We start from the raw sequence: 27,259 nt of genomic DNA on the forward strand, positions 1-27,259 counted from the left end.
ATCCAATCGGGAAAACTTTAACAAATTTAAACAAATACTGGAACTAACGGATGGAAGAGTACCATTCCCATGCTTTAATAGAAACCCAAATTCGATGGCTCTTTTGCAGCGAAAAATAAGGGAAAACAAATTGCTGAAGATACAACCAAACTAACACGTGCGCACCAGTTCAAAAATCTTAATCCAATATCATTTTACAAAACAAAAAAAACTGGTATCTGAGACTTCATACGGGATTACGATGCGATGCAGAAATGCAACAGATGTTACAATGAAATTACTAAAAAAAACTACATGTTTCAAGTAACCTTAAACACACTCATAGACAAGACGGCAAATAATTTACCAGGAGCGCATCGACCGAATGCTCATTGAGTACAGCCAAATCGTTCGGTGCAAAGATACGCAAAACGTTGATGCAACAACGGAAACCGACATATACATATATATACATTACGCAAACATTAACCTAAATCAGAAGCCAGCACTGTTGAGAACGCAAACATTTGATCTATTACTAGCACATATTGATTATGCAAAGTACGTTTGAAAATTATCATTACTCTTTGATTGCTATGGGCACGCCGTTTCTGGCCGGTTACAGGAAGCAAATAAAAGCGCAATCGAGGGAAATGGTAACCAACAATCACAACAGCGAATGGAAATGCGCATCCTTAATGCAACAAGTATCCAGGATCATACACACAGACAAGGCCGTACATCAGCAAGGAGCGGAGGAGAGTATCCTTACCAACAAAAACGAAACAGTCGACTACGTGGTAACAGAAACAATGCAATTATAAGAGACAAGAATTGTAGAAATCCAAGAGAAGAGAAAATATATCACGAAATTTACTTAACTTTAATCTCATGTTCGATGGAAAGCTTTGTTGCCTTTGTGCAGGTTCCGAGGCTTGATTTTAGGTGGGTATGTTCCTAGTACACGTTCAGCAGTGACCCAGAGTTTCATCGGCTTTAAACTCTTTTATTGATAACGAGCTATTGAGCTAGGCAGCTGAATTAACCGTCACCGAATTGATTCCAATAATTAAAAGACGGATTGTCGATCAAGGGTTAATTATGGGTTAATTTTTATAACTTTTTTTTATTATTTTTCCATTATGGAATTTATAAATATACAAGAATGTTAATGTAAAAGTAAACCATGACCCCACACTGCTTCTATAGTGTGTGCCGGGAAACGTTTAAATCAAAGTCTACACGAAGTAGTGCGCCTTGCGAACGGTTATACCGTAATCGTTCAGTGCCGGCTGCAAGTCCTCCATCGTGAGTGTGTACTTTCGGTCCTTGGACGACTTCTGGTTCTGATTTTTCGATGAACCGTGTCCGGAACTGGGTGCACTATTCGTGCGAGTCTTGCAGTGCTGCAGCGCATCGTTTGCCACATCGGAAACGAACTTCTGGGCCGCGATGGAGATCAAGCGAACGCTGCAAAGAGTCGCCATTTTAGGAGGGTGCTTTGGGAAGATTCGACAGGATGTTATGATGGTGCTGTTTTACTTACATTCTCGGATCTGCGCCCTCAAAACCCGACGAATTTAGATAGTAAGAAGTCACTCCATCGGGAATCTGAAAACACGTGAGTGATGAGTGAGCTGGTTTATGCTTTTATGTGTGGAGAACCATTTCACTCCCGGAACCAACTTACCGTGGGTGTGTATTCTTCGAGCTGCATCATGAAATCGCTCAGAATCTGGCCCTGGGTGCGATCCTCCACCGCTTCCACATTCTTCTTGGCCGGGCCACGATGAATTCCGAAGTTATCACCCATTTCTGCAAACAAATCTTCAGTAATTATCTTGTAAACTCGGAGAATGTACGTAGCAACCGAAACGTAGTATTTTTTCAACAAGCCGTTTTGTTTAGTCCTATGTTGACATTCGTTGCCAAAAGCAGTGCTGCCAAGCGATTTGTTTTCATTCATTTCCCGATGCCTTTAAATATATTTTTCCCGGAAAAATCGTGTTCAATTCTTATGAATCGAACCAATAAATATCCGAAAAATATTTTGTAAGTGTTACATATAGAAATCAGAGTATCTTTCAAGCTGAATTAAATGATATCACATCCATAAAAGAACCTCTTGCATTTGCGATGTTTTGGCCATTGGCGATGTTTGGAATGGGTAGCGAATATCAAAGAGTTTAATTAATTCCTGGGGATAGTATGTAATTCATATTTTCTTCAAGTATAATTACTTCTAAATCATTATTTTCATGACGTTATGGGTAATATTTTCGAAGTAAAATCACCCAAAGGATTTTAGTGATATTTTGTGTTTTCCGATCATAGTCATTGAACGAGCCAATGAAATACGCCACAAACTGTTGAATTACTGCAATAATGAGCTAAAATATTGACTTATTTCGGCTTTTTTATCAATAATTATCATACAGATATGCTGTTACGTTGAATATATATTATATAAAGTAAAAAGGACCGACCTTTATGACCGAAAGCGTTTGTATGCCATACAAACTAACACACGCATGATCAAATTCATCGCATCGCGAGCGGCGACGCCCGACGGCGTCGAAAAACGCGTTTCAAAACGAAGCAAAAATCTTCCGATTTGTAACAGGAGCGCAGAACACGCAGCAGGCTACCCGTCGGTCGCTGGTGAGTACACTTGCACTCGCGCGCCGGGCAAAGCGCAACAGGTCAGCGTATAGCAATGTGCAGAGCAAACGAGATAGCGCGCGTGCGAGAGAGAAGCTGCTATGATTCATATTATTGCCCACAATCCGAGTGCCGTCGTCTAGTATAATTTTTGCGCTTTGCATCTCGTTTTGATGCATTTCGGACCTCGCTTTTGAGTACGATTTTGATTTTCGATTGTGAATTTAAACAAATACCACGATTCTTATCTTTTTTCATTGTTTATTTTTCGAAAACCATAGAATATATTTTAAATATTCGCGTTTCAAAAATGTGTAATATAATTTAGAACTTTTTATTTTTGATTACTTTGAATTTTCATTTTAATATTGTTATAATATTGTTTGTATTTTATGCAATGATGAGTTTATTAGTATTTCTTTCCAATCGGTTTGATTGCAAGCTCGATCGACATTCGTTATCAATCGTCCACACTTCCCCAGACACAGTGTACTTCCCCACGATCGTGTCGTTATCAGCAGAGCACGAAAGCATCCTTCACGCGCTGGATTGTAGTCAGTGAGAAGGTACCAGGGCTCCAAATCAACGGTAACAACGGAGTGTTCAGAACCGAGTCTCCACAATGCATCCTGCCAAACGGATCGATCGTGCCCTTGCAGCGTGGATACGAATTGCATTGGCCGTGGTGAGTGTAACACTACTGATCGGACCCGTCGAATCCCAGCAGACAAGAAATGATCAGCGAAAGCCACCGGCACGGAAATGCACTCTGGCAATCGATGAGCTCGACGCGATATTCGATCTACTTGATGAGATTGAGCAACCACCGATCGCGGAAGAATTCGACGAGACGGAAGGCAACGCAGAATCAACCAACCCACCAACAACCGATGACGGTTGCAGGCACGAAATCAATCGATTGCGCCTTTCCGTGAGCAGACTGCAAACCAGCTACCACAACATGAAGCGGAACCTCGTCGGAATCGACGCACGCGAGTACGAGCTGATGCAGAATCGCTACGTCCTGGGAAAGCGTGATCTAGCCTTGCGACTCGAGCAGTTGACAAAGCAATCCAACTCACAGCACCGGTTCAGGCTGAACGAACTGCAGCGCAAGATCAAGGAGATCGAGAAGAAGCTGAACGAAAGCGTGGATATACTCGCGCAACAGCGGCAGCAGAACGTGAACAGCCTCATCCAGCTGGTGGCGAACAACATCGTCGCTGGTCAGGTGACTAAGGCCAGTGCAAACTTTGGAAGGCTCATGACGTACAGTGCCGATCCGTACCGTGCGATCGTCGATAAAGTGCAGCTACCGGGGCACTATTATGACGCCGGTTTTACAATCCGATTTCTGGGAGCCGTGCACTTCAAACACGAACCGGTTGCTGGCTATGAGGCGCTGGTGGACGAGCTGATTAAACGGGACGAGCTGAGGGGCAGCAATGCAGTCGAGCTGCTGAAGCACCTCCAAGCGCTGGTGCTTGCCCAGGATGGAAAGCAGCAGGAGCGAGCTGTGGCATTGCTGAAAAAGTTCAAAACGCACGCATTTTAGGGGTTCTTTCCACGACCGAACACACTTCTCTTCGAATGCAAACGTACGTTCCTGATGATACTGTTCCATTTCCTTTTTTTACTCGTTCGCTTGACTCGTACATAATAGTAGTAAATAAAAAATAGTCGCACTCTGGAACACACAAGTGCATTTCCAGCACATAATTTCGGTACCTATGCTTGTTTCGATCGGGTTGCATTTAATAGCCGTTCCTTTTTCTTTTATTCTCTCTGTTCTCTCTCTCGCGCGCGCTATTTTTCTACCATTCTGCAAAATTCCTGGACGTACGTTTTACTTGCTGATCCCTTTGCCTTATCTAGTGTGCAGGAGGTGGATTCCTTTCTCTTATTCCGTTAGCTCCGCTGGCTATCGTGTGGAAAAAGGGTAGTAATTTTAACAACGATACGAAGCGCGATCGTTTCCGTTGCATTGAAACAAACCAATAAAGTAAATCGATTCTAACAGTAGGGAAAGGAAAACGCCTCACAAATAACACTTCCATTCCATTTCGCAATTGAACGAAACGGCGGTCGAAAATATAAAGCGATAGTGCTCACAGCAGCCTCATCAACGCGCATTTATCGTCCTGTGTGCTTTGGAGTTATCTCGCAAAGGTCCTTGATATATCTGATCATTCTTCGGAACGGGTTCTTGTTGGCTTGCCGTTTCCCTCCTACCAACCAAACGGACGCACATGATGATGTAGCATAAGCGTGTGTTTTAGGATGATATGCCGCAATTGTTTTCACAGTTTGTAACGCTGCTGGTTGGTCTGTTCATTCGTCCTTCTATACCTCGTTTAAAACCATGCTACTCTTAAGGGTTGGGCCCGTTTATTTGTCGTTTAGAAAAGAAAGCCAATGTTGGTGCTGTAAATGTGCAAACAATAACGATAAACCATTCGGTTTTAGTAATACCCGAGTTTAAAGAATTAGAAATTGATCGGTTCTCTAGCCTGACCTGTGGTGTGGGGGATTTTTTGCTCACCACTGCCCTTCACACCAGATCTTAGCACAAACAAAAAGCACCAAAACTCGTTTCTTCTGTGATCTTTTTCATCCATCTGTGATCGCAAATTAAGGGGGAATGTATCTGACAGTGCTGTGTTTGTAAAAAAACTGATCTTGAACCAATAGGCGGGCGCATGCGTGGATAGAGATATGCTATCTGTATACATTAATACTGAACTGACGAAGGAGCGTTGTAAACAATTCATTAAAAAACAATTCGTATCTATCTTCTTCGTTATGGAAAGGCAACTTAACGATCGTTTGGGGAAAGGGAGCAAAGGACGAGTTCATTGTATGACAGGTTTCAATAACCTTCGCCCTTAATTCTTACACATTAAACAAATGTACTATGGTTAAAAGGATCGAGAGAAGTCATGCCAGTGTGACGCTGCCGAAACATAATCTCGACATACGACAAACACAGCATAGAGTACGAAGGATGCAGTACTAGTAATGCACGGTAAGGACAAATTAGGCAGAGGACGAAAAAATGTATAAAATAGAAATTGCTGTCGCAAAACAAATGTACCCTTACGTTAATAAATTGCACACCGCCACCCTGAAGTAGTAAATCGTAGGATTAAAAGCAAAACTGAGGAAGCAGTAAACCTATACTCACTAAGCAAGCTCTGTTTCACGGATGGCGTCGAATGCCACCCTCTGACTCTGTATTCTATGCGCGCAGCGTACGCAACACGATCGTTGCTTACAAATAAAACGCCTAAACCTAATGCACAAACCATGTAAAAGCGAGTGAGCGAGCGAGATGCTTTTTAAAAACGATACAAAATCCAGTCCGTTAGCGCTATTGGGGTTTGACTTGTGTCGCTAAACACTCACGTTGTTAAAACAAAAAGTACAAACACATTATCGTAATTATCGTAAGACGGCTACTGATCCTGCAACGGATAATCCGCGTATAATACATTTTTAAAGTAATATTTTTTAATGCAAAGTTTCTAGAACAATTAACGGAAGAATTTATCCACCAGACGATTGGTACAATAACAGATATGAATGCGTTTAATTCGGTAAAAAGTTCGCCTACGAGTGTTTGCGTTTTTTAGTTTTGTGCTTTTCCGCAAACACTGCTCGTTGCGAAAGAACGCAAAAGGGCTACAGTAAAACCAAATCGTGACAGCCTTGTATAGTTAGCGTTTAACCAACAAACAAAAACCAGAGGAAGAGCTGATATAAGATGCATAAACCCGGTCTTAGCATCGATAGATTTGTTCACAATCGAGCGGAAAATTCCTTGTTCGCGTCTTTTGCGATCCTTGCGTCATTCGCATATACGCATATGCCACATCCATAGTAGAATCGATTGTGCGCCACTTGGTGTGCTTTTTCGATGGTTGCACTTTGCTCATTACTTTTCATGAAGAGCCTTTCAACATAGTGTTTTGTTTTTACAAATTTTATACCTATATCTCATTTGCACATTCTTCCACGCCTCTTTCATACTTTACTAAGTTTCTTCACGTCACATTCATTTCATTCGCATAGGGTAGGTTAGCATTTCTCTATTCCTAACATTCGGTTGATCACGGCTGCCCTTGCTACGGTAAAGTTGCTATTTGAACAAGAATTGATGACTTCCTGCTGTGTTTAGTTTACGCTATTTTCAAGGATTCTCTCTACTACATATAAATGATATCATTTCTCGCTGGTAGCGATGTATTTTCTAACTCCGCTCGGTCGCCTGTATGCCTTTCTCATCGATTCTTTTATGCTTATTTATATACAATATTATTTCGTTTGTCCTAGTGCTTTACTTACAACGTTGAGTGAGTGGTCGGTTTAAGCGGCGGATATTCTTCTGTTTTATGGTTTTTTTTATTGTTTCCGGAGCTAGGACGAACAATTCCATTATGCAGTGTTTTGTTCTGGTTGCTGTATATTGCCGCCGAAACATCGATTTTCTATTTTCTAAATGCAAATGGTCCAATTTTTCGATTTGTATGTGTAATCTTTGCGATTGGTGGCAGGCTAGTGACACTTTGTGCCAGCATGCTTGTACGTCCAATCGCATATGTACGGCGGCAAAATTAACAAAAACATCGGGAAAACGCGTGTCTCTTGATAAAAACAATTGCCAACAAGCAACACATGATGTACAACTGGCGCCAGCTGCATGTATGCGCTTGAAATCAGATATAAACAGAACATTTGTTTTAAACTTAAATTTGCCACAGATTTTCTTTCCCGACTGATATGTGCTCATTATTGAGTAAACCCTTTTGTGCTTGTTTAACATTGCAACGAATAATTATCTGATCAGATCATTACGCCTCTAGAAATGTGCTTCATAATATTTCCCTAACGATTCAACATCACTGAATATCTCAAAATACGTATCGCTAACATGGTTGGGTTGTTTGGCGGTTTGGTGTGGCTTTTGAATATCAAATTATGCTCTAACAAATGTTTTTTTTAATTTTTCCGCAAAACATATACTTTGAAGGAAGTTAACACAATATCTTTTTACACATGGCGGGCACGGGTGTCAAAGCTCAACGCATGTTAGCGAAGGCATCGAGCTTGGGCCCTCGTTTTCTCACAATTTATGCAGAGAAAGAACACACACATAAAATGTCCGCTTAGTAAGGCAAAACATCCGCTTGTAGGGCAACACGTACGTTGCTAATTTTGCATAAAAATATGTACGAGGTGTGCTAAACCTTGACTTAGCACCAGTTAGGATCTACGAACGACAACAAAAGTTACATTGAAAACAAGCAAGTAAGCCATACAGAAATTAAAACTGGAAAACAATAAAATTGGACCATAAAAATGAGCTTTACGTGCGCCGTAAACCGAACACATATCCGTTTTGCTGATGCGATAAAATTATGCTACAAAAAAATGGAATTCTGACAGACACGTATTACACACACCCAACCTCGCAATGAAGGAGGAGTTGGTTGATCTTCTGTTTGTTTGCTTTTCCTCGGTACGTTACAAAACACGCCCGGCTTCGTCTAATGATACATTGTCTTCAAGTACCCGGTTTGCAGCAGGAACATCGACACAAATGGCTAGAACGAGTCTCGTGTCACGGGTGCACCGGTAGCTTCCATAGCATTATAATTTACACGATACGCTCTTTCACCAACCGCGACCGGTTGATCCTTCCGGCTACTGCTGGGGATCTGCAACCGTCGATGGTTTCGTATGGCGTTCGATCGGGCCGGTTTGCCGTTGGTCGGGTGTGCCGCCGACAGTTGCGACACCGGATCGAACACGAGACAGTGCGTCTTATCTGTCCTCGCCGATGCGATTGTCGTGGTGGGCTTGCCACTTGAACTTGGACTGCATCAGCCACTGTTGGCCCTTGGAGTAGTTGCACGGTCGCAACAGTGGGGTCGATGGGTCCTCACGGGTGGGACGCGTTAAGCAGTTGCCACTGTTGACGTGTTTGATAGTCTTTTCCTGCAAACGGTAAGCGTACAAAAGGTTAGTAAAGGTCGTAACTTTCGCTTACGGGTGTTGGGAAAAGAGAGAAAGATGCAGAAGTGCTTTTTTTGAAATAGTGCATGAGCTCGTCTTACCTCTTCATCGTATATCCACTCCTGATTGCCACCCATTCCGTGGCAGCGGACCAGATTCACCGGTCCAAGTGCATTCGATGCATCGAGACAGTTGTCGTCCGACATGATCTGGTGGCGCTTGGTGTACGCGAACACCTGGTTACCACCGAGCCCGTGGCAGTAACTGCTGCCAATTTTTTCGTTCGACTTACGCCCCATCGTGTCGAGACAATTTTCGGCGTCCACGTTACGAATCTGAAAAAAAAAACCGGAGCACGTTAGATCAAGCAAATGTTTTCATTCCATAAGGCAAATTGTTCTACCTTCATACAGTTAAGAACGTGAAATACACCCTTTAAGAAATAGGATACGAAATTAAAAAAAAACTAGACCTAACTTGCCATAAAAACGACATAAATATCACAATAAAACTTTCAAACAAGAACGAACGCGAAAGAAACGCATCCCACGTCTAGCCTAATGTGACAGCAGACACTTACCTCCCCGAGGAAATAGTAGTCCAGGGGCATCTGACTTTCTGGGTAGATGTTTTCCAGGTACCAGCGGAAGCTCTTGCACTTTAGCCGCTCTCGAAGGGCCCGTCGTTCACTGACGTCCCCGGCGGACGCTTTACGGGCACCTGGCGTGTCGGCGAAATAGACGATAGCGGGTTAGTATGATCATTCTTTATTTGTTTTTTGTTTACTTCGGTTAATTGGGTTGAAAGAGAGATAGAAAAAGGGAAATGAAAGAGAGATAAAGCAAGTTTAAATATGATACACGATGAAAATTCACGAGTGGGTGCTTAAGTTTACAGTAATGGCGTTAAACGCTCGCGGATGCATGATACAGGGAAATGAACAGGGATGAGTAGATATGAATCGAATTGCAGGGATGAGTGGTTATAAGCGAATGCGAATAAGGCAAAGTTAGGAGCAAATGGAGGATAATGGGAAAGGAGCAGGTGTGTACAACGAATATACAACAAATGTGTACATACATATTTAAGTACAAAGAAGCACTTATATTGTTTCTATTAAAAAACAAAAGATAAATTTGTGTACAATAGAATATATTACAAAAAAATCTTTCGATGCTTCGTACATTGTCATTTTCGTACGATTTTATGTCAATGTATAAAAGCAAAACGTACCATCATAACAACAAAAAATCAAAACCAAAATGCTACGAAATTTACACTTTTTGTAGCGAGATGTTTCAATAAACTTTGTACAGTAAAAAGAACTAAACCATAAACGTCCAAAGTAAATATAAGACAATTTAACTAATTACTTAGGATAAAAAATATACCCGTTTTTGGAATTGTTTGTGTACGAAATATTTGAGTTTTGAACTGACAATGAATAAATGTACATATACACTTACGCAAACCATAACAGATTTAGAAACAAATAGCGTTTAAAGCAATTGCATTCGTACACGAATAATAAATAAATGCTAAGTATGACAATGAAACGAAATTCTTTCGTATTGAAAATCGATGAATCATAATCTTATTTTCTATTATTCTTCTAGTTTTAATCTCTCAAGACGACGGAATGGTTAGAAAAACGGCGACAACAAAAAATCTGAATGTTACCACATTTTATGCTTGCGGAGCGAAAAAATACGGCTGCTCTAGGAATGGCAGCTCAATGGCACTTTTGTAGCTCCGGTGGTTTCCTCAAAACTCGAGCCCGAAGTAGCGGGTAAAATGCCAAAGTAAATAAATTATTCACAGTTTGTATCCCAACACCTGAATGGGACGCAGCCGTGCGTCTTGTGTCAAGTTACCTCTCAATCAAATACAATTTGGCTTGAAAATCCAATTACTCCTAAGGACCATCGAGCGGTGGCGAATGGATCGAACCATTTCGAAGCCATCCGCGGGATCGAGCGCACGAGCGATGGGCGGCCGGGAGCGATTCGGTTGAAGCGTAAAGAAAAATCGAAACCTCCACACCCTGTTAACCCGATAAAAGGAAACGACGATACTCCCAGTGAAGACGACCAGCCCGACGGGCCCGTAACGTCATCAGATGGCTATCAGCGGTATTTTACACTCTTTTCCCGAAGCTCGAGGAACTCGGTCGTTAGTGTTACCATGGGGGACCGAGAGGGTGGGTGCTTTGTGTACAGTAGAAAGATTTGGGTGAATTAATTTACGACCATTAGGCGCACGGTAGGTTATGCCGAACCACATGAACGGGTACACGTGCCGCACCAGGCGTCTCCATCGCATAGCGAGACTGAGTTTTGTATGCATTTTTAATGCACGCTCTTCGATGAGCGATTGGATAATGAAACATTCACGACATTTCGATTCAACTTTTGCTATTGTCACACGCGCACACATGCCCGTTTTCTGTTGGGAACTCGAAATCACGTAATCGTTTAATGCAATAATCCACAAATGACCAGGCGTCTCCATCGATATGTTCATAGAGAACTTAGGCGAATCAGACACAATTAGTTCGTTTTTTTTTTTTCAATACCACATTCGATAGTTTATAGTTTCGCTTAACGGATTATCTTGCTTTTCTTTCTGATTGACGTATTAATCGTCTATGAAAGCTTGGCAAAATTCATCAGACACCGTACGTCTATCTCCGGTGACATCTGTTGACGGTTTTGGAGTTGCAAAATTTCCCCAATTCAAGGACATCCCCCGCCGGTGTTACCCTTTTCGTTCATGTTCCCTCTCCAGTTCTGATCGCTTGCGTGGCATGCAAAAGCGACATTTGATTCTAGAGTCCACTCGACGGTGCTGTTGTCAGGCGCTGCTAAGCAATGGTTTCATTTTGTGCCATTTTGCTCCATATGCATCGCTTTCCTGCTTTCTTTTTTTCCCTTTTTTTTTTGTTCTCGGTGACAATTTTGTCATCGAATCGCAACACGTTTTTTAACGAGATTTCCATCGTTGCTGCCAGCCAGCCCGAACTTTCTCACAAACGTCACACGCATTCGGAAAATTTGCAAACTCCAACAACGTGGATTTGCCCCACGATCGAACCGAAAAAAAGCATCGTCCCGGAGCTCATGGGATGGGATGAAGAACAAATGTGTGTTTGCTCGTGTGTATGTTGTTTTGCTTTTTTTTTGTGCTCAACGTTTTCCCCCCTAGGTAAATGCCAATTGCAAATTCCCACCGGGAGTGCCGTACGATTCGTGATGTTGTGGAGTTTGTTTTTATTCTACCATTTTTTGTGTGTCGTTCGTCAATACGATGTTCCACTTCGGTGGTCCCTCTCGTGGTTCCCGAATCTAAGCCTACGAGTTAGCTCAAAGGGAACGGCAACGCCTTCGAAAGCCACACATCCTTCTCCCACGTACAGGACTTAGGAAGGACGACGCTCAATACGAACGTTCAACAACGGTACAAACGTTTGCACTTTCCGTGTGCTTGTTTAAATATTCCCACACAGAAGCGCACACATCTTTTCGCTCTCCTCAGAAAGCCCGTTTGAGCTCTCATTGTATTTGTGCATTCTTTACATACTCAACTGCTTCTGCTTCCTCAAGTGCAAAAGTCAATTAGTGCCGCCAGATGCAACGGTGAAATACTGTCGGTGAACGTTTCCACTGCAAACAGCACTCACTCACGCCCCCACTCAGGGGGGTGAAGACGGACGGTAGTGTAGAGGGAGAGTGTAGGTGGAGAACGTCATCGTGCACGGAGCGGACACGGCAGGCTAGCTTCGGCAAATCCTGCCACGACACACGGCACACCATAGCGCTACCGGGGACGTGAAATTAGACGAACGCCTTCAACATTACCCATGTTATGCTATTTTGTTTCGCTTGCTAACCTTTGGACTGGAAAAGCCATCCATCCACCCACTCACTCCTTTGTCTCCTCGTGGCGGTCGTGTGCTTTGCCAGCGCGGCAAAACAAACCGAACCTGTGAGCACGCGCCAGGATCACCTGAATGTGGGAATTTTTGAGGCAAAATGTGACGGTTTGAATGCCATGTGTAAAAGAAGCAATACGCAAACACGCCACCTGTCTATGCGACCTTTTGCATGGCTTGCGATTGCAACGGGGTTTTGTTTTGTTTTATGCGCGGATTGAAGAAATGCAAAAGCTTAAAATAGTGGCAAACAATAATCCCAGCACAAAAGGTGTTCAGCATCCGTATGGGAGTGTAGATTTTGTCAAAATTAGAAGTAATATTCCCGCACCACTAAAGAACTACGGAAGTAACACGAGCATATGTTAACAGTAAGCCATTTTACATAAGCCTATACACCAAGAAAGAAAAAGCAAACACATGCCAACACAATAAGCCAAATAAAATAATCGTGACAATGGGGGGTCGAACATTCGTTGATATAACATTCGTGCCATACAAGACCGGTGCAGCAGCATTTCTCTAGCTTAAACTAACAAACAATAGCAAAAAAAAAAATACATAATGTGCGGGTGCGCCGAGACAAACGTGACAACAAAAAAAATAGTGAACGAGAAGCGAGGACGAGCGGATTAAACATATTGGTAAACGAGAGTCAGAACCTGGGTTAATGTTGTAGTAAAATTCACTCCAACCATCGAGCCACACTTCGGCCAGGCGTGCATTGTTTTTGTTAACTATCTGCGAGGTGCCGCCCGGGAACGAGTACGGCGTTGACTTCCGGAATACGTGGCCCACACGGGAGCAGGGCGCAATCTCCAGCGTACCACCGCACATCCACACCTGTGGGAAAGGGAGCGCGCGCGCGCGAGCGAAGGACCACAACAGCAAACGGGGTGCGTAGGACGAGTGATGACGACCGGCGTTCCAACGTTGCACCCACGGGTGGTGAGCACCGGGCAGGGACCGGGACCGGATGTTGTTTATTTTCGTCCAGCCGCGTAGACGATGCGGCGCACAATATTTTCCATTTCGCATGCGATTGATTGGTTGGTACGTTGCCGGGACGGGTCGGTTGAGGTTGATGAGATTTACCCAAGCGCAGCACGAGCGGTACACGGCGGCGGTCGATTATGCATTTTTATGGCGCCGTTGTTATAGCAACAATGTTTGTTAGTGGTGGTGGTGGTGGTTTAGCGTGTTGGTTGGTCGCATTTCCGGGTGATTTATTGTTGTTTTTTTTTTTTTCAAATTTAATGTTACGCAAGATAAGTTTTCGTTTCATTAGACACCGTACGCGTATTTTTTATTTTTGCCCCGCGTATAGGCGCGAATGCAGTTTAAGGAGAGGGTGAAGCAATATCGCACGCACACAAACACACACGGGATGCAAAAGGGGGAAGAAAAAAGAGAGAAAAAAGAAACGAATCCAATCGGTTAATAGGTTAGTCTACATTTCATAGGGTTTTACGATGTGGTTAATACAGTTGGTACGGCTAAGCGGCTGTTGTTCACTTTCACGCGCAGTTTGACGCGCCGCTGACGACGCGATGGCGAAGTGCATACTATTCCATTCCAGTAGCGTTGGGCTAGGGACACAGCCTACATGAAATCTTATGGTCTGTTAGCGCAATCTATCTATCGTTTTAGCATGTTAACCAAAGTTGTCACACGGCTACGGGTGGTGAAGACTATTTGGCGAATGATAAGCAGGCACACGTTTTGTTACTTGAATTCTACTGGTTGCGGCTAGGGCATTCTTGTTAGTTATTCGTCGTTCCAGTCATCACTAAATAGTCGCAAAATAGAAACATTTTCGTAGATTTTTTGCAGGTTTTGCTTATGCACCGTAAAAGCGATGCAATACTGGAAACATCATATCATATCCCTCCCTTAAATTCCGTCGATGAAACGACATTTCAGTTTCATAGGGAAAATTTTTCAAGAAATTGTATTTATATACTCGTTGTAAAAAATATTCTTTGGAGCAATCGTTGCATGTATGCGAAATTGCAATGGGGTAGTTTTAAGCATAAAGTAACGTTAGAAGAGCAGGTAAAACGATAAAATCGTCCGGACGAGTAGGATATGTTTTGTATAAAGGAAGCGGAAGGAGATGAAATAGATTGTAAGACGATAAAAAAATACCCAGCTGATCATGAAAGTTCGGGGTTAAAAATTAGCACAATTAAAAGAACACAAAACGTTTGCCAAACCTGGACTCATCTGATAGTAAAACTCTTTCCACTCGTCTAGCCACACCTCGGCGACGCGGGCCGCGTTTTTCAGCACAATGTTCGCCACGCCACCAGGGAACGTGTACGGTGATTTGTCGCGGAACACGTGCCCCACGTGCGAGCACGGGGCGATCTCAAGGATGCCACCACATTGCCATATCTGACGGATAAACCAAGCAACATTATTATCTGCTCGAGAGCGGTCGCACAAAATTAAAGATGCCGGCAAAATTAATGCTAGCGCGATTCTGCAGGCCGCACGTGCTCTGGACGGGATGCTTCCTGAACCTGCTGCAACCTGGAATAGATCACGAACGGAACAACGGGCAAAGCCGGTTGGCCGGTGGAAAGCACTTACCCGGAAGGACATTTCCAGATTTTCGCCACCCCAAATATCCATGCCCTCGTCGTACGAGCCAATTTCGTAGAAATAATCCCGATCGATCGAGAACAACCCACCCGCCATGGTCGGTGTCCGCAGTGGCGCGGTCCGGTCGTGATTACGCCGTTGCATTTCCCGGGCCGGCACGCGGTACCTGCAACGACACGGATCCTTCATTAATGCCATTTGTCGCGGATGCGGAGCGTTGTCCCGTAGCTAGTATGCCGCCTTACCAACGGAAATTCAGCTTCCAGTTGAAGCCACCCCACGTTTGATCGGACGCCGTCACGTACTCGAACGTTTCGTCCGATATCACGTCGATGATGGGGCAAACGACTGTCTTGCGGTCGAGGACGATGCGCGCCAAAAGCGGCTCCAGCCAGCCTTCCGTGCACTCACAGTGCGCATCCAGGAAAGTGATCACTTGCCCCTGGGATGGGTAAAAGATGGACGCGTCGAATTATTTAGCACGAATGTTTTTTTTTTCACAGAAAACACACACACACACACAACACCACCGGAGAATAGTTGGCACACTTTCATCGGGTGTTCTCGATTCGTGTTTCCTCTTTGCCGGGCTTACCTTGACGTGCTTGGCACCGAGCAGTCTGGCACGGATCAGACCGGACCGTTTGCCGGTCCGCAGGACGAACGTGGGCACGGGCAGCGTGCGGACGTACTCTTCCAGCTGGCGGCCTAAATGTTCTCGCTCGCTCGCGTCATCGACTAGGATGATTTCCTTCAGCAGGGGCCGCGGCGACCGATTTATCACGCTCCATATCGTACGCAGCAGCGTGCTCCAGGCTTCGTTGTGGAACACGATCACTATGGAGGTCGTCGGCAGCTTCGCTGAGTAGTGTTTCTTCTTGCAGCTGGCGGAACAAGGACGAATAAAATGAGTAAATGCGTGCACTTCAGTTGCTTTTGCATTTGGTCGCTTTTATGTACAGGAGCTGGGAAGAGCACTACAGTTTATAGTTTTATACGCCTCTTGTATATCTGTTTTTAATTTTTACCTATAGCAGTGAGAAGATATGCTTTTCTATCGAGTTTCGGGAAAACACCGTGTACTCATTAAACATGTTTCAATCTCCATAGATAGAGCGATTCTACGGAATAAAAACTAGGCTATTTCTGTCTTTGAACATTCGCAATTGAATGAACGCTTATTCATCAAATTGATGCGCCAATCTAGCTGAAAAAACCATCGTGCCGTAAAGGAAAGACACAAACATGCAGCAAAACCCGCTCCCAACCCATTTCGGGTGAAGCAATCCGATACATAAATCCGCAGCTCACCGTCTGTTTTGTAACTAGAACCAGAGGATAAACCCCACCGTCGCCGGACACTCGTCAATGCTGCGGGCTGTTCAGATCGAACCCTCGAGATAGCTGCGAAATGCTGATCCACTGCCAACCGAAATGCGACGTTTCAGGTCCGGGAGTGAGCGTGCCGTACGAAACTGCCCCCGATAGGGTACTACGCTTTGCAAACAGAACGTCGGCAAAGCCAAGACACGTCCTTCGGTCGGTAGGTCCGGTCCACTGTTTGCACTGTAGTACGGCCACAAGCGGTCGGATCGCACAGACCCCGGCTACGGCCGGACGTCCTCGTGAATGGGTATCGCATGTTATTTGGCACTCTTTCCTGGTACCTGAACAAGATACCAAACAAAACACGGCGACATTTTAGGCGACCCTCGAGGCCCTCGAGCAATCGGAAGTTTGAGTAAATCTACGTGCAGCGTTGAGGGGCTTTTTTTTCGGCAGCATTTTCCCCTAGAGATACGCGAACTAGAACGGTAGCCAAAATTAAACACAACTCAACACCCAAACGACTTATCATGAACAGGAGCAGGATAAAGTCGGAGCAGCTGATGCTCTTGGGACCTGTTGTTGATAGATATGCATGCGGCCGTGAACGTATCACATCACAGAGCTGCCGAACGGTGCGAGCACACCCAGAGATTGACTTCGTTAAGTCAACTTTACGAACTAGCTTCCTTCTTCCATGCCGTCTCACTAGCTTTAGAGTGCACTTGAAAGTAGGCAAGAATTAATGCCACAAACTGCCACGACCGGGACGGACCGAGGGCCCAGCTGGCGAGGCATGCACGAGACAAGGATGATGAACGAACAAAAAAAAAAGGACGGCCAATCAAAATGAGCCATGCGAGCAGCACGATACCGCCGTCATGCAGAGTCGGCCTGCATGGTGTTCTCGTGACGGGAACGATACGTGGCTGTGGCGTTTCCCGCGAACCGGCCGGCCGGGTTGGCTCCCTCAAGCATCAAAATGTCGTCGGGATGCCGCATCCTGGTGTCTATTGTGCTGAGGTGCGCACTTTCGACCGGCTCCACCGGCATACGGGCTCCGCACGCGAACAGCACCTTCTTCCAATTTTGGGCGTCGTGAATAATGGATAGGTTTTTAACCAGGTTTGCGAAATCCGCTCAAAGTCTAGCCCGCAGACTCAAGCCGAACCAAAAAAAAACGAGAGGGCTAGGTACGGCTAGTGTGTTATGTGCGGTTGCCAGCTAGTTTCCTGCCATTCGGGTCTATTTACGGCCGGTGGGGACTGCACGAAGCAAGTGCTTTATTTGATAACGACGGTGAAGTGAGAGAAGGCAGCAACAACAAAAAAAAGGAAACCATCGATGAGCAACTTTCATTTCTCCTCCACATGGGACCGGAGACAACACGTTCGTGTGAGGTGAACCGAACATGTATCTTGGCCGTTTCGTTTGGAATCCGACCCATGCGGGAAAATGCTTATTTCGGAAGGGAATAAAAGAATACGAGCCTCGCAATTCGCAACCCGCAAAGGGTACGGGGGTCAGATAACCGCAACAGGACGACCGCGACACAAAAAGGATGGATCATTCGTGGGAAATTTGCTTCCACAGCAGCAGCAGCAGCAGCAGCATCAGCACGAGGGCGATTGTTATTAGACGTCTCAACATCTCTTTTCCGGAGTTGTGGGGTTTCCCGGTGAGCCCGCCACTGTTTTGCATTTGTCATTTATGGGATACCATTATTTGCCTGCAATATGCCATTATTCATTTCGCAAACCGCCACCAAAACCGTGCCCCGGAATGTTCCGCAATCGATCCATCCCATTGATGAATGTATCGCTTACACCGTCGGAGCGGGCAATCGCCTCCGTGTGCTAAGAATGCGACGGCGGCATTGGATTTTTTGAAAGAGCGTTGTTCGATACCATTTTCCAATATGTCACCGGCACGAAGGTATGCACAATAAATTATCGAGCCTAAGCAATTATTTATAGAGCCACAGCAAGGCGGCACACACGGGGGGGTTATGCACAAAAGCACTTTCATTTGCAAAAATAAGGGAACAAATATTTGCAACCAAATTGGTGCAAGCTTCAGATGGAACGGATAAATGGCCATCGCTTTGATTGTGGGGGGTGAAATTAGAAAGCAATCTCATAACACAGCCATAAATCATGTAAGATTAATGAACAAAACCCATCATCGATCGGTGGTCGGTTAATGATGCGCGAAATCGCTCCCGGGGTTTATCTATTACGCGTCGGAAAGGCAAATGCCTCCGACAAACAAAGCATAAAATAAAAACCCCAATCGGCGCTTAGCGCGCATTCGCTACACTACGGCGTGTCCTGACGGCGCGCTAACCGAGCGATGACATTAAAGCCGCTACACGACACGAGCCGCCTTTAACTGGCAGTTAAATTCCCGCCCTTTATTATTTTTTTGTTGTTGCTGATACGTCTCTTTTACCTTCCACTTACCACCCAGCCCCAGCCCCAGCCGTATACTTACTCGTGGTGGCGCACATCGGTGAGCGATCGATTTAGCCAGATCATGTCACTGGCGAGGAGATTGAATTGATTCTCTTTGAACTTTTCCTTCATCAGCTCCTGCTGGTTAGACGGAATTTTCACCGGTTTACCTGTGGAGCGGAAGCGAACAGAAAGGAAACACACACAATTTCAATAAAAGTGCTGACGTGGGGAAATCGCTATGCGGAGGAGTAGATGAAAAAAGAATCATACGGACGGTGAATGAAAAATGACAATCACAAGCGCTTGTGACGCGGGAAGGAACCGAACCGAATGAACCCCGAGCGCGAAAAGAGGGCGCTAAACTTGATTTAAATTAAGGCTATGTTTTTTTGGTCGCCCTTTCGGTGAGGTGCTGAACCGCATGTTCGGTAAAGCATCGCTTCTTGCTGCAAGCTTTCAACGATGTATTCTTTCCTTTCCGGTTCCGGTGCGAGTCCTTTTTTCCCATTTGCCAGAGCTTTCGTCTGTCCCCCTCCCCACCCACGAACGGGGTGGTGTCCACAAGAACCAAAAGGCCACAAAAAAAAAGAAAACCATGCACAAGAAATCGCGTCTCCACCAACGGAACGAGTGATTAATGACATTTCGGGTACGATCGAATAACACCGACCACCGACGCCAACCCCGAACCGTGGCCAGGCCACGAAAAGGAGATTAATTCCTCCCGATGTTGGCACCGACGACGTTCCCGGGGTCGCCCCGCCGGGGCTGAGGTTTTGCGGTGAATGTTGATTTTAGCCCCACGGGAAGCCAACCAGATGGGGGTGAAAAAAGCATGCAGCAGATCGTGCTGATCGACGTAGCGAAAATGCCCGTGGCAGCTGGTGCTTGCTGCTGCTGGGTGGTGGATTTGTTGCTTCAGAATTTCCACGACCTAGCTGACACGAGGTCATACCGGGCCGGGCCGGTGGCGGTGTACATGGGTGGCAAGAGGCCACGTCGCTCTAGAAGAGGTTCAAATGCCCGCAAGCGATGAGCGATAAATTATGCTCTTAATCAATCTGCTCCCTCTTCTTTTTTTTTTTTTGCTTCATCCCTCCCATCGGCCACCTACGACCGCGGCGAAACGAAAAGCTCAGCAGGTGAGGCAAGCGATAGATAAATGGTGCACGGTGGGGCGAAGTGTGGAAGAGTAAGAACGAAACACATTAACGGAAAACTGGCAAGCGTCGTAACTGGAATGTATGAGGAAATTTGTTTAACTCGCTTCAACATCCCGGAGCGATGCTCGGGCACAAAGCTGAAAAGGATTCCGTTGCGGGCGCAAAGACACGCCATAATGTTATAAGAAGCCCCAGCAAGGAAGCCCTTCACAGCACGTTTCATTACACAATTACCTTCCCCTACGCTCCCCGACTGGGACAACGCTTGGGACAAGGCTACGAAAGGGCGTTTTGTTCGCCGGAAACCCTTTCCCATTCGAAAGCATCCCCTAGCGCTCGCCATCTTCTTCGATGGCTTGTCGACGGAAATTTTCACATTTTCAATCATCGAACGTGCAAGCCATGGTTCGCGTGTGGTGAGATGTGCGCCGAAACTTTAGACACATCACACCGCTCGCTTCGTTCATAATCGGGCAAGGTGAACCCTTCGTGTGGGTGTGTGAGTGTATGACGAGGGAATTGCGGAGTTAAAACGTGTGAAAATTCATTACCTCCCGGCGGTAAAATGAGAACCCGACCCGAGGAAACACAAAACGAGCTTAATTCTCTGCCGCTCAGCACGATGAGCCTCATAAGCTTGGGAGAATTTACCAAACTGAGCGGGAAATGTCGTGCGAAGGGTGCACAGAACGGAGGCGTAACGAAGGACAACTTCCACCATAAAATGATGATCACTTTATCACTTCACGCACAATGCGCACAAACACAAAAATTGGGGGAAGTTCGCTGCAAGCATGGGGAACTGGCTTTCTCGCAAACACAGCGCGTCCCCGACAAACACAGCGCGTCAAATGACTTCGTGGAGGTCGTTCGTGTGCTTTCCCACCACCCAAAACTCCGACGCCAAACGGATAAAGCTTGGTGGTATTAGCTGGCGGAAGATAATAAATTTGGTACATCCTTCATGGGCAAACTTTTTCCGGCACCGGCTTCTGCGCTGACTAGGCACGGACTCTCGAAACCGGGACAGAGAACATTCTAATTACCGACGTTACAAAAGTGCATCACACAGTTTAGAGCAAATTATTCCCATGATCATAAACTCCATGCTTCGGGCAATTTCATTAAATACTTCCCGGTTTCGATTAGTTCGCTCGCGGTGGGTACATTGTTGTACGCCCAGCACACAATAGGCTGCCCCGCGTGATCGATGGGCTTAATTTCGATATCCAACACATGTCGCATAAAGATACCCCGGCGCATGAAAATTGCATTCCGCTTACCATCCAGCCGCTGTGTGAATGCTGAGTACCAATACCAATTTGTGCGCGTTTTAATAAAGCACATGTAGGGAGCGAAAAAAAAAGTAGTATAAGTAGTGGAAGAAGAAGAAAAAGAAGAGAAAATGCATATCCCATCAGTACACTTCACATAAAAGCCATTTACCACTCCAGTCGTTCGGTCATGAAAATGTCGATAAATTGAGCAGCTTTATTTTCAACTAGCTGATAAACCCGATTTCATTCGGGTCGACGTAGTTTGAGGAAAAATAAAGGGGCATTTTACGTATGCTTGGGTAATTCAATTTTTAATGTCCTTTTTATTTTTTCTTATTTAGTTGCATTCATTCTATAAACGTTATTCCTAGCTTCGTCTTTGAAGGTTTTCTATTTCAATCAATTCATCTCTCGCTGGTCCTCTAGGCATATCCCTTCCAATTGGTTGTACCTGGCTTTTTCAAAATATCGTTCACTGTTTTATAACAAATCGAGCCTTTTAACCATCTTAGCTATGAAGAAAAGGATTTTTTCAAGAAAAGGATTTTTTCAAGAAAAGGATTTTTTTTATAAAATCCTTTCTACTCTTGTTGTTTCACAACTTCCATTTAGCTTCATAATCTTTCGCATTTTGCACGTCATCAAATTAGTAAAACATATTTTTTATGCCTTGTGTTTTCCTCTTTAATTCTTTCGGAAATACTTTTTTATACAGTATCATTTGTCTTGGATCCGTCACATAAATTTATTTACATAGCAATGAGGAAATGTAGCATGTTGTTCCATCCTGAGCATGTATGACGTTCAAAATCTTTCTACTTTTCTAACACTTATTCTTATTTTGTCACTGAAGCTACCTGGAAACAGTTTTCCATTTTCCTTTATATTTGATCTGTATTGCTGTTCTCTTTCAAAACTTCATTTCATGTTTGTAAGCATTACGCTCTGAAATCGATATTTAAATTTATTACACCAACCACATTTCCAACCACATTACTCAACACAATTAAAAACTGAATCTTACTTAATAACGACATAGCGCTATGTGTTGCAAAATATTGTACACTTTTAAATGTAAACATGCATGAGAAGAAAATGAGTTGACTTTCTAAGCCCAGTTTAGTGTCTAAATAAATGTTTGAAGAGAGAAAAGTTGCAGGAAACTGGACTGTTTGTTGACGACTTTACATTTTTGTTAATTTCTTTTATTCTGATAATGGAAATTCCTTTCCCGACCATAATGTAAAAGTCACTTGTAAAGAAGAATAAACAAAAAACCATTTTTATCATTGAGCGATATTTGAACATAACAATAAATTAGATTTCCATCCACCCATTTCCGCATAGCAGAATATAATATTTTATAACTTGTTGTATGGACTGTGTTAAGGCGTACATGAAAAGTTGTTGTTAAATTTGACGATATTTGTTACTTTGGGCATTTTTTTTTTCAATATTCCGAACAGGTATTGTATGACCTCTCTCCAAATTGTCTCCAACCGAAAGAGCTGCAACGTTCCATTCTAATTTTCCAGTAAATATTGACATTTTTAAGAATTTGCCTCAATTCATTTAAATCAGACATGATTGCCATGCTTGACCATATTTTCCAATACTCTAATAGGAAGAGCTCGTATGGGAGCTCTTGTTTTTAAAATTTTGTGTAAACAGAATCATCCTCACCTAAAATCATCCGGACCAAGCTTTATTGCTATGACCGAATTATTTTCTTGGTAATACAGACAGGAGGTTCTTTGGAAACCTCCCTTTGTTTCCCACTGGCGTAAATAAATCTTCGTCGCGTTATGAATAGGAAGAAGCATTTGTAGCGTGTTTCAATCGAATTGGATGCCATGTGTATTTTTCAATACTTTTTATGTATTTGGTAGAGGGAGAGGGACAACCATTTGGTTATCCGCTTGTAGAACTGAAATTTAGAAAGTCTTTGTATTAAGTGATAAAATTATAGTTGATTTCGACGACATATGTACTTCAAAGTGATATTTTCTGATTTGTTAAACGGGGTGGGGGTGGGGGGGGGGGTTGTATGACAGCCCCCCTTTGTTCTTCATTGAAGAGGCTAAAATTTTGCCGGGGTTGATTTAAGCTAATATAACATCTATGTACCAAATTTCAGCCAAATCAGGCGTCATATAAAATTTTAAGCGGATAATATTCATTTTTGAATGGGGGGTTTAGATGGGACCCCCCTTTGTTCCCCATTGAGATGGCTCAAATTTTGCGAGTATTAGTTTTTAGTAATGAAACGTTTATGCACCAAATTTCAACAAAATCGGGCTACGACTATAATTTTAAGCGAATAATATTCACTTTTTGAAGGGGGGTTGTACGGGAGCCCCCCTTTGTTCTTAATTGAGGAGGCTGAAATTTTGCCAGTATTTGTTTAAAGTAATGAAACATTTATGTACCAAATTTCAGCTTAATCGGGCATCATTTGTATTTTTAAATGAATATTCGCGAATTGGGGTTGTATGGGAGCCCCCCTTTTGGGGGGCTCTAAAAAAAAATAAAAATCAAACGCCTAAATCCGAGACCATTATGCACCTATGTACCAAGTTTGATGCAAATCGGTTCAGTGGAAACCCCATTGAAGCGCGCGCATAGGCACATATATATATATATATATACATACAAACATTCATTTTTATTTATAAGATTTTCCATTCCACCCAAAACACGTGCACCCCACTCCAGATTATGGCGGACGGGAAGTGGGTTTGTATATGTGTGTGTGTGAGAGAGAGAAAGAGAGAAGGGGTGCCGAAATGGACAAGCATATTTTTCACGCTAGGCGGGATTTTTCCACCCATCCAGTTCCGTTACTTCCGCCGTACACAATGGATCGTTGAAAAATTAGCCCGACATTATTGGGACGCGAGCGCTCATCATCGACACTGCGGCGACGACAATGGCTTCCGCTGGGTGTTCAACAGGCGGCCACCGATCTCCGCCCTTCACCCGTCGATGGAGCGGTGAACACCAGAGAGAGAGAGAGAGAGAGAGAGAGAGGGAGAAAAAATCACACACATAGACAGAGGGAACAAAAGCCCAACGAAGCGCGTTAAGAGACGGAATTAATGGGAAAACTTTTTCCACCCACCGACCGATTTTCGGGCCTCAATCCAACCCCCCCCCAAAGTGCGGTTGCGCCGTGCGTCCAAACGTACCCTTGTCGTGGACGCCGGTTCCATGATGGCGCTAGTGGAAAATGTGCTTCGCCTTCCCTCTGGCGTACGGGGCGAGTGCGGTAAAGGCTGGAACTAGTCCGGGGATATCGCATGTGCTCTGTACGGTTGAAGCGCGCGCGACCGAAGCTCGGGAAGATAATTCTCGCGAAACTTTTCCTCCCCCACCTCCCCGGAAAGCTCGCCCAGGCGGACAACAGTGGTGCAGGGCAGCAAATTAGGAACGGCTGGTTAATGAATACAACCTCCATTCAACGAAACATCAAACGGAAAAGTGTACGAAGTGGCAACAGTATCGCTAATAATGAATTGCCGCCAAGAAATGGCATAAATAAAACATTCCCGAAGCTCGACAGCGGAGATTGGAAGCGACGGAAAATGAGAGAAAATTTAATATGATACCACCCGGTCGAAGTAACGCTCGCGCCGTCCAACCTTAGGTTCATGGTTTTCCACCGATCCGGTTGGCCCGTTGGGGAGTTCGAAAAGTTAAGCTATCCCATCCCAGTCATAGCCCGAAGCACGGTATGTCCCTAAGTCCCCAACGTCACACGACAACGACACCCGATCGGCGTCCGAAAGCGCGTTTGGAACTTACCCATTTCGCCAGGTCGGCCATAGTTTTCGCCCACCGTTGGCGCCGGACGCCACTTTTTCAGCTCCTGTGGCCGATACGTGCGGGGCATTGAACTGTCGGTGTCGTGGCCACCACCACCGCCATAACCACCGGGGTCACCTAAGTTGTTCGAGTTGGTGTCGATCTCCTCCACGTCCACGATGGGATCGTCGTCCTCCGGGGCGGCCGCTCGCCGCTGTTGCTGGGACTGGCGGGCTGCATGAGGCACCTGAAAATCGAACAGGGAAATGAAAAATTCAGACACATTAGCGCACGTTCTACCACAACGTTGATGAGGGCGATTTTTATAGTCCCGCGCGTAATAGGAAAAGTTCCATTTGTCGCTCCATCCAACATTTAAAGGGGAGAATAAATAACCAAATTAAAAATATATCCCAAGGATTATCATCAAATTGTGCGTTTATATCAATTATATAAACATTCTCACAAAAACGTTACTGTGTGGTGTAAATATGTACAATGATGAACAACTATAGCGAGGAGCATATCTGCGTAGCAGATATTGCTATCTAAAAGGTAGGATAAACTTTTCGATGACAAAAAAAAAATGCGTTCAAAAACTTTACGCGTTCGACACAGCGAACATCAGGCAAAGGTGACGAAAGGAAGTTAGCAGCCATCAGCACCATCATTATCGAAGTCCGGTAGCGAATGGGCCATAGAGTTAGTTTGGAATGCAAGAGGAAATTGGTAGAAAAATTAAAAGAAATAATTAAAAGTTTCCAACGTGACAGATGCGTCCTGGAGCTGGAAACACCTTTGACAAATTCTATTTACTTCTGTAAAAACATGCTTATGGTAAGGAAGTGATATAGAAGCATAAATACAGTTTGACATTTCATTTCAAAAATTGCTTCGTATATTGACATTTCAAGAGCTGCAGGATCAACTTTCCACCGAGTGACATTTAAGGACTTCCATACAAGTGCGCAACACGGGAAGTGTAATGAAAAGCCATCTAGCTAAAGCTAAAAGTCATCCGCAAGTCTTTGCTGATATCTTACCAAAGCTTGTTGGAAATCTGTTAGAAGCTAATGCATAAAACATATCACCACTTGCTCACCCTTACATTCGAGCACGCGTAACTCCCCGAAGGATGTTACGGTTAATAAACGAGTGCACACGCGTGAAGGACGTTAGTAACAAAAACTCATCTTTACTCTTCCTTTCTATCTCTTTCTTTATTTCTCTCTCTCTCTCTCTCTATTACTTTCCTTCTATCTCTCACTCGCTACATTAGTATTTATTCTAAGCTACTGTTTGCGGTTCGGCATAAATAATCCAGCGACGAAATCGCATGGAAAACTTTGCGAACGCCGTACAAGCTTTTGTACTTAACTTCCGCTTCGGAATAATTTCTACACGAATACAAAGGCAAGCAGGGAAGGCAGCTTAAGAAAACGCATCCAGAGATGCATAATCTTTGTTGTGAGTTCCGAATGTTCGAAGCATCATGCGGTGTTTAGTACTCAATGGCGGTTCCATCAACAATAGGTAGCATGTTTGCACTATTGGCCACTATTCTAGCCAGACTACCTCTCAATTCCCAAAAAGACCGAAAGTGCATAAATGAATAGTTTATGAAGTTTGCGGTGCGATAAGTGGATACAACTGCTCCTGTGCATGACGTGGTGGCTTTGGGGAAGCTCACGGTAAGAGCTATGAATAGCTAAGAAGCTTCCAGATTTGTTTTACGAATTTTCGCTCTGTGTTATTCATGATACATCGGAAAAGTTTTGAATGCATCCTTAATTTGGACGAAAGGTAGCTAATGGTTTTTTTTTCATATTAATACCTTGGTTATGGATAAGACAGTTTCGTTTACAAAGAAAATTTCGATTGTTTTATCTGGAAAAGATTGATGTTTAGAAAACGAACGAATAAATAGACCGTGTTTTCCACGGTCCATAACTCTCCCCTTACGATGCTGGCAATTTCAAGAATTGACAGAAATTTATTAGAGATAGGAACGAAACTATTTACAAATAAGAGATATTTTAA

At 44.2% G+C, this 27,259-nt stretch overlaps 2 protein-coding genes across 2 annotated transcripts in view; both read right to left on the reverse strand.

The window, feature by feature from the left end:
• Nucleotides 1-1,116: 1,116 nt before the first annotated feature.
• On the reverse strand, nt 1,117-1,869 carry LOC128724953 (transcription initiation factor TFIID subunit 10-like). The gene is made up of 3 exons (XM_053818674.1): nt 1,670-1,869; nt 1,526-1,590; nt 1,117-1,449 (listed from the first exon to the last, which is right to left on the reverse strand). Exons 1-3 carry the CDS (start codon nt 1,790-1,792, stop codon nt 1,218-1,220), a joined length of 420 nt encoding a protein of 139 aa, XP_053674649.1. The 5' UTR covers nt 1,793-1,869; the 3' UTR covers nt 1,117-1,217.
• A 6,594-nt stretch (nt 1,870-8,463) lies between these two features.
• LOC128722704 (polypeptide N-acetylgalactosaminyltransferase 5) overlaps nt 8,464-27,259 on the reverse strand; it is a 40,664-nt gene continuing 21,868 nt past the window's right edge. Inside the window, exons 2-10 of the mRNA XM_053816380.1 lie at nt 25,220-25,466; nt 19,013-19,142; nt 15,789-16,077; nt 15,439-15,635; nt 15,182-15,359; nt 14,803-14,983; nt 9,236-9,375; nt 8,757-8,990; nt 8,464-8,637 (exon numbers count right to left, since the gene is read on the reverse strand). Coding sequence (XP_053672355.1) covers nt 8,464-8,637; nt 8,757-8,990; nt 9,236-9,375; nt 14,803-14,983; nt 15,182-15,359; nt 15,439-15,635; nt 15,789-16,077; nt 19,013-19,142; nt 25,220-25,466 — 1,770 coding nt within the window. The remainder of the gene's footprint in view (nt 8,638-8,756; nt 8,991-9,235; nt 9,376-14,802; nt 14,984-15,181; nt 15,360-15,438; nt 15,636-15,788; nt 16,078-19,012; nt 19,143-25,219; nt 25,467-27,259) is intronic.

The sequence above is a fragment of the Anopheles nili genome, chromosome 3 (assembly GCF_943737925.1).
Source record: "Anopheles nili chromosome 3, idAnoNiliSN_F5_01, whole genome shotgun sequence".
Taxonomy (NCBI): domain Eukaryota; kingdom Metazoa; phylum Arthropoda; class Insecta; order Diptera; family Culicidae; genus Anopheles; species Anopheles nili.

Coding starts and splice junctions, on each gene's coding strand:
- LOC128724953 (XM_053818674.1), bottom strand. CDS start 1,792: ATGGGTGATAACTTCGGAATTCATCGTGGCCCGGCCAAGAAGAATGTG. Junction 1,591..1,669: donor TCGAAGAATACACACCCACG/GTAAGTTGGTTC, acceptor ACGTGTTTTCAG/ATTCCCGATGGAGTGACTTC. Junction 1,450..1,525: donor GAGGGCGCAGATCCGAGAAT/GTAAGTAAAACA, acceptor GACTCTTTGCAG/CGTTCGCTTGATCTCCATCG.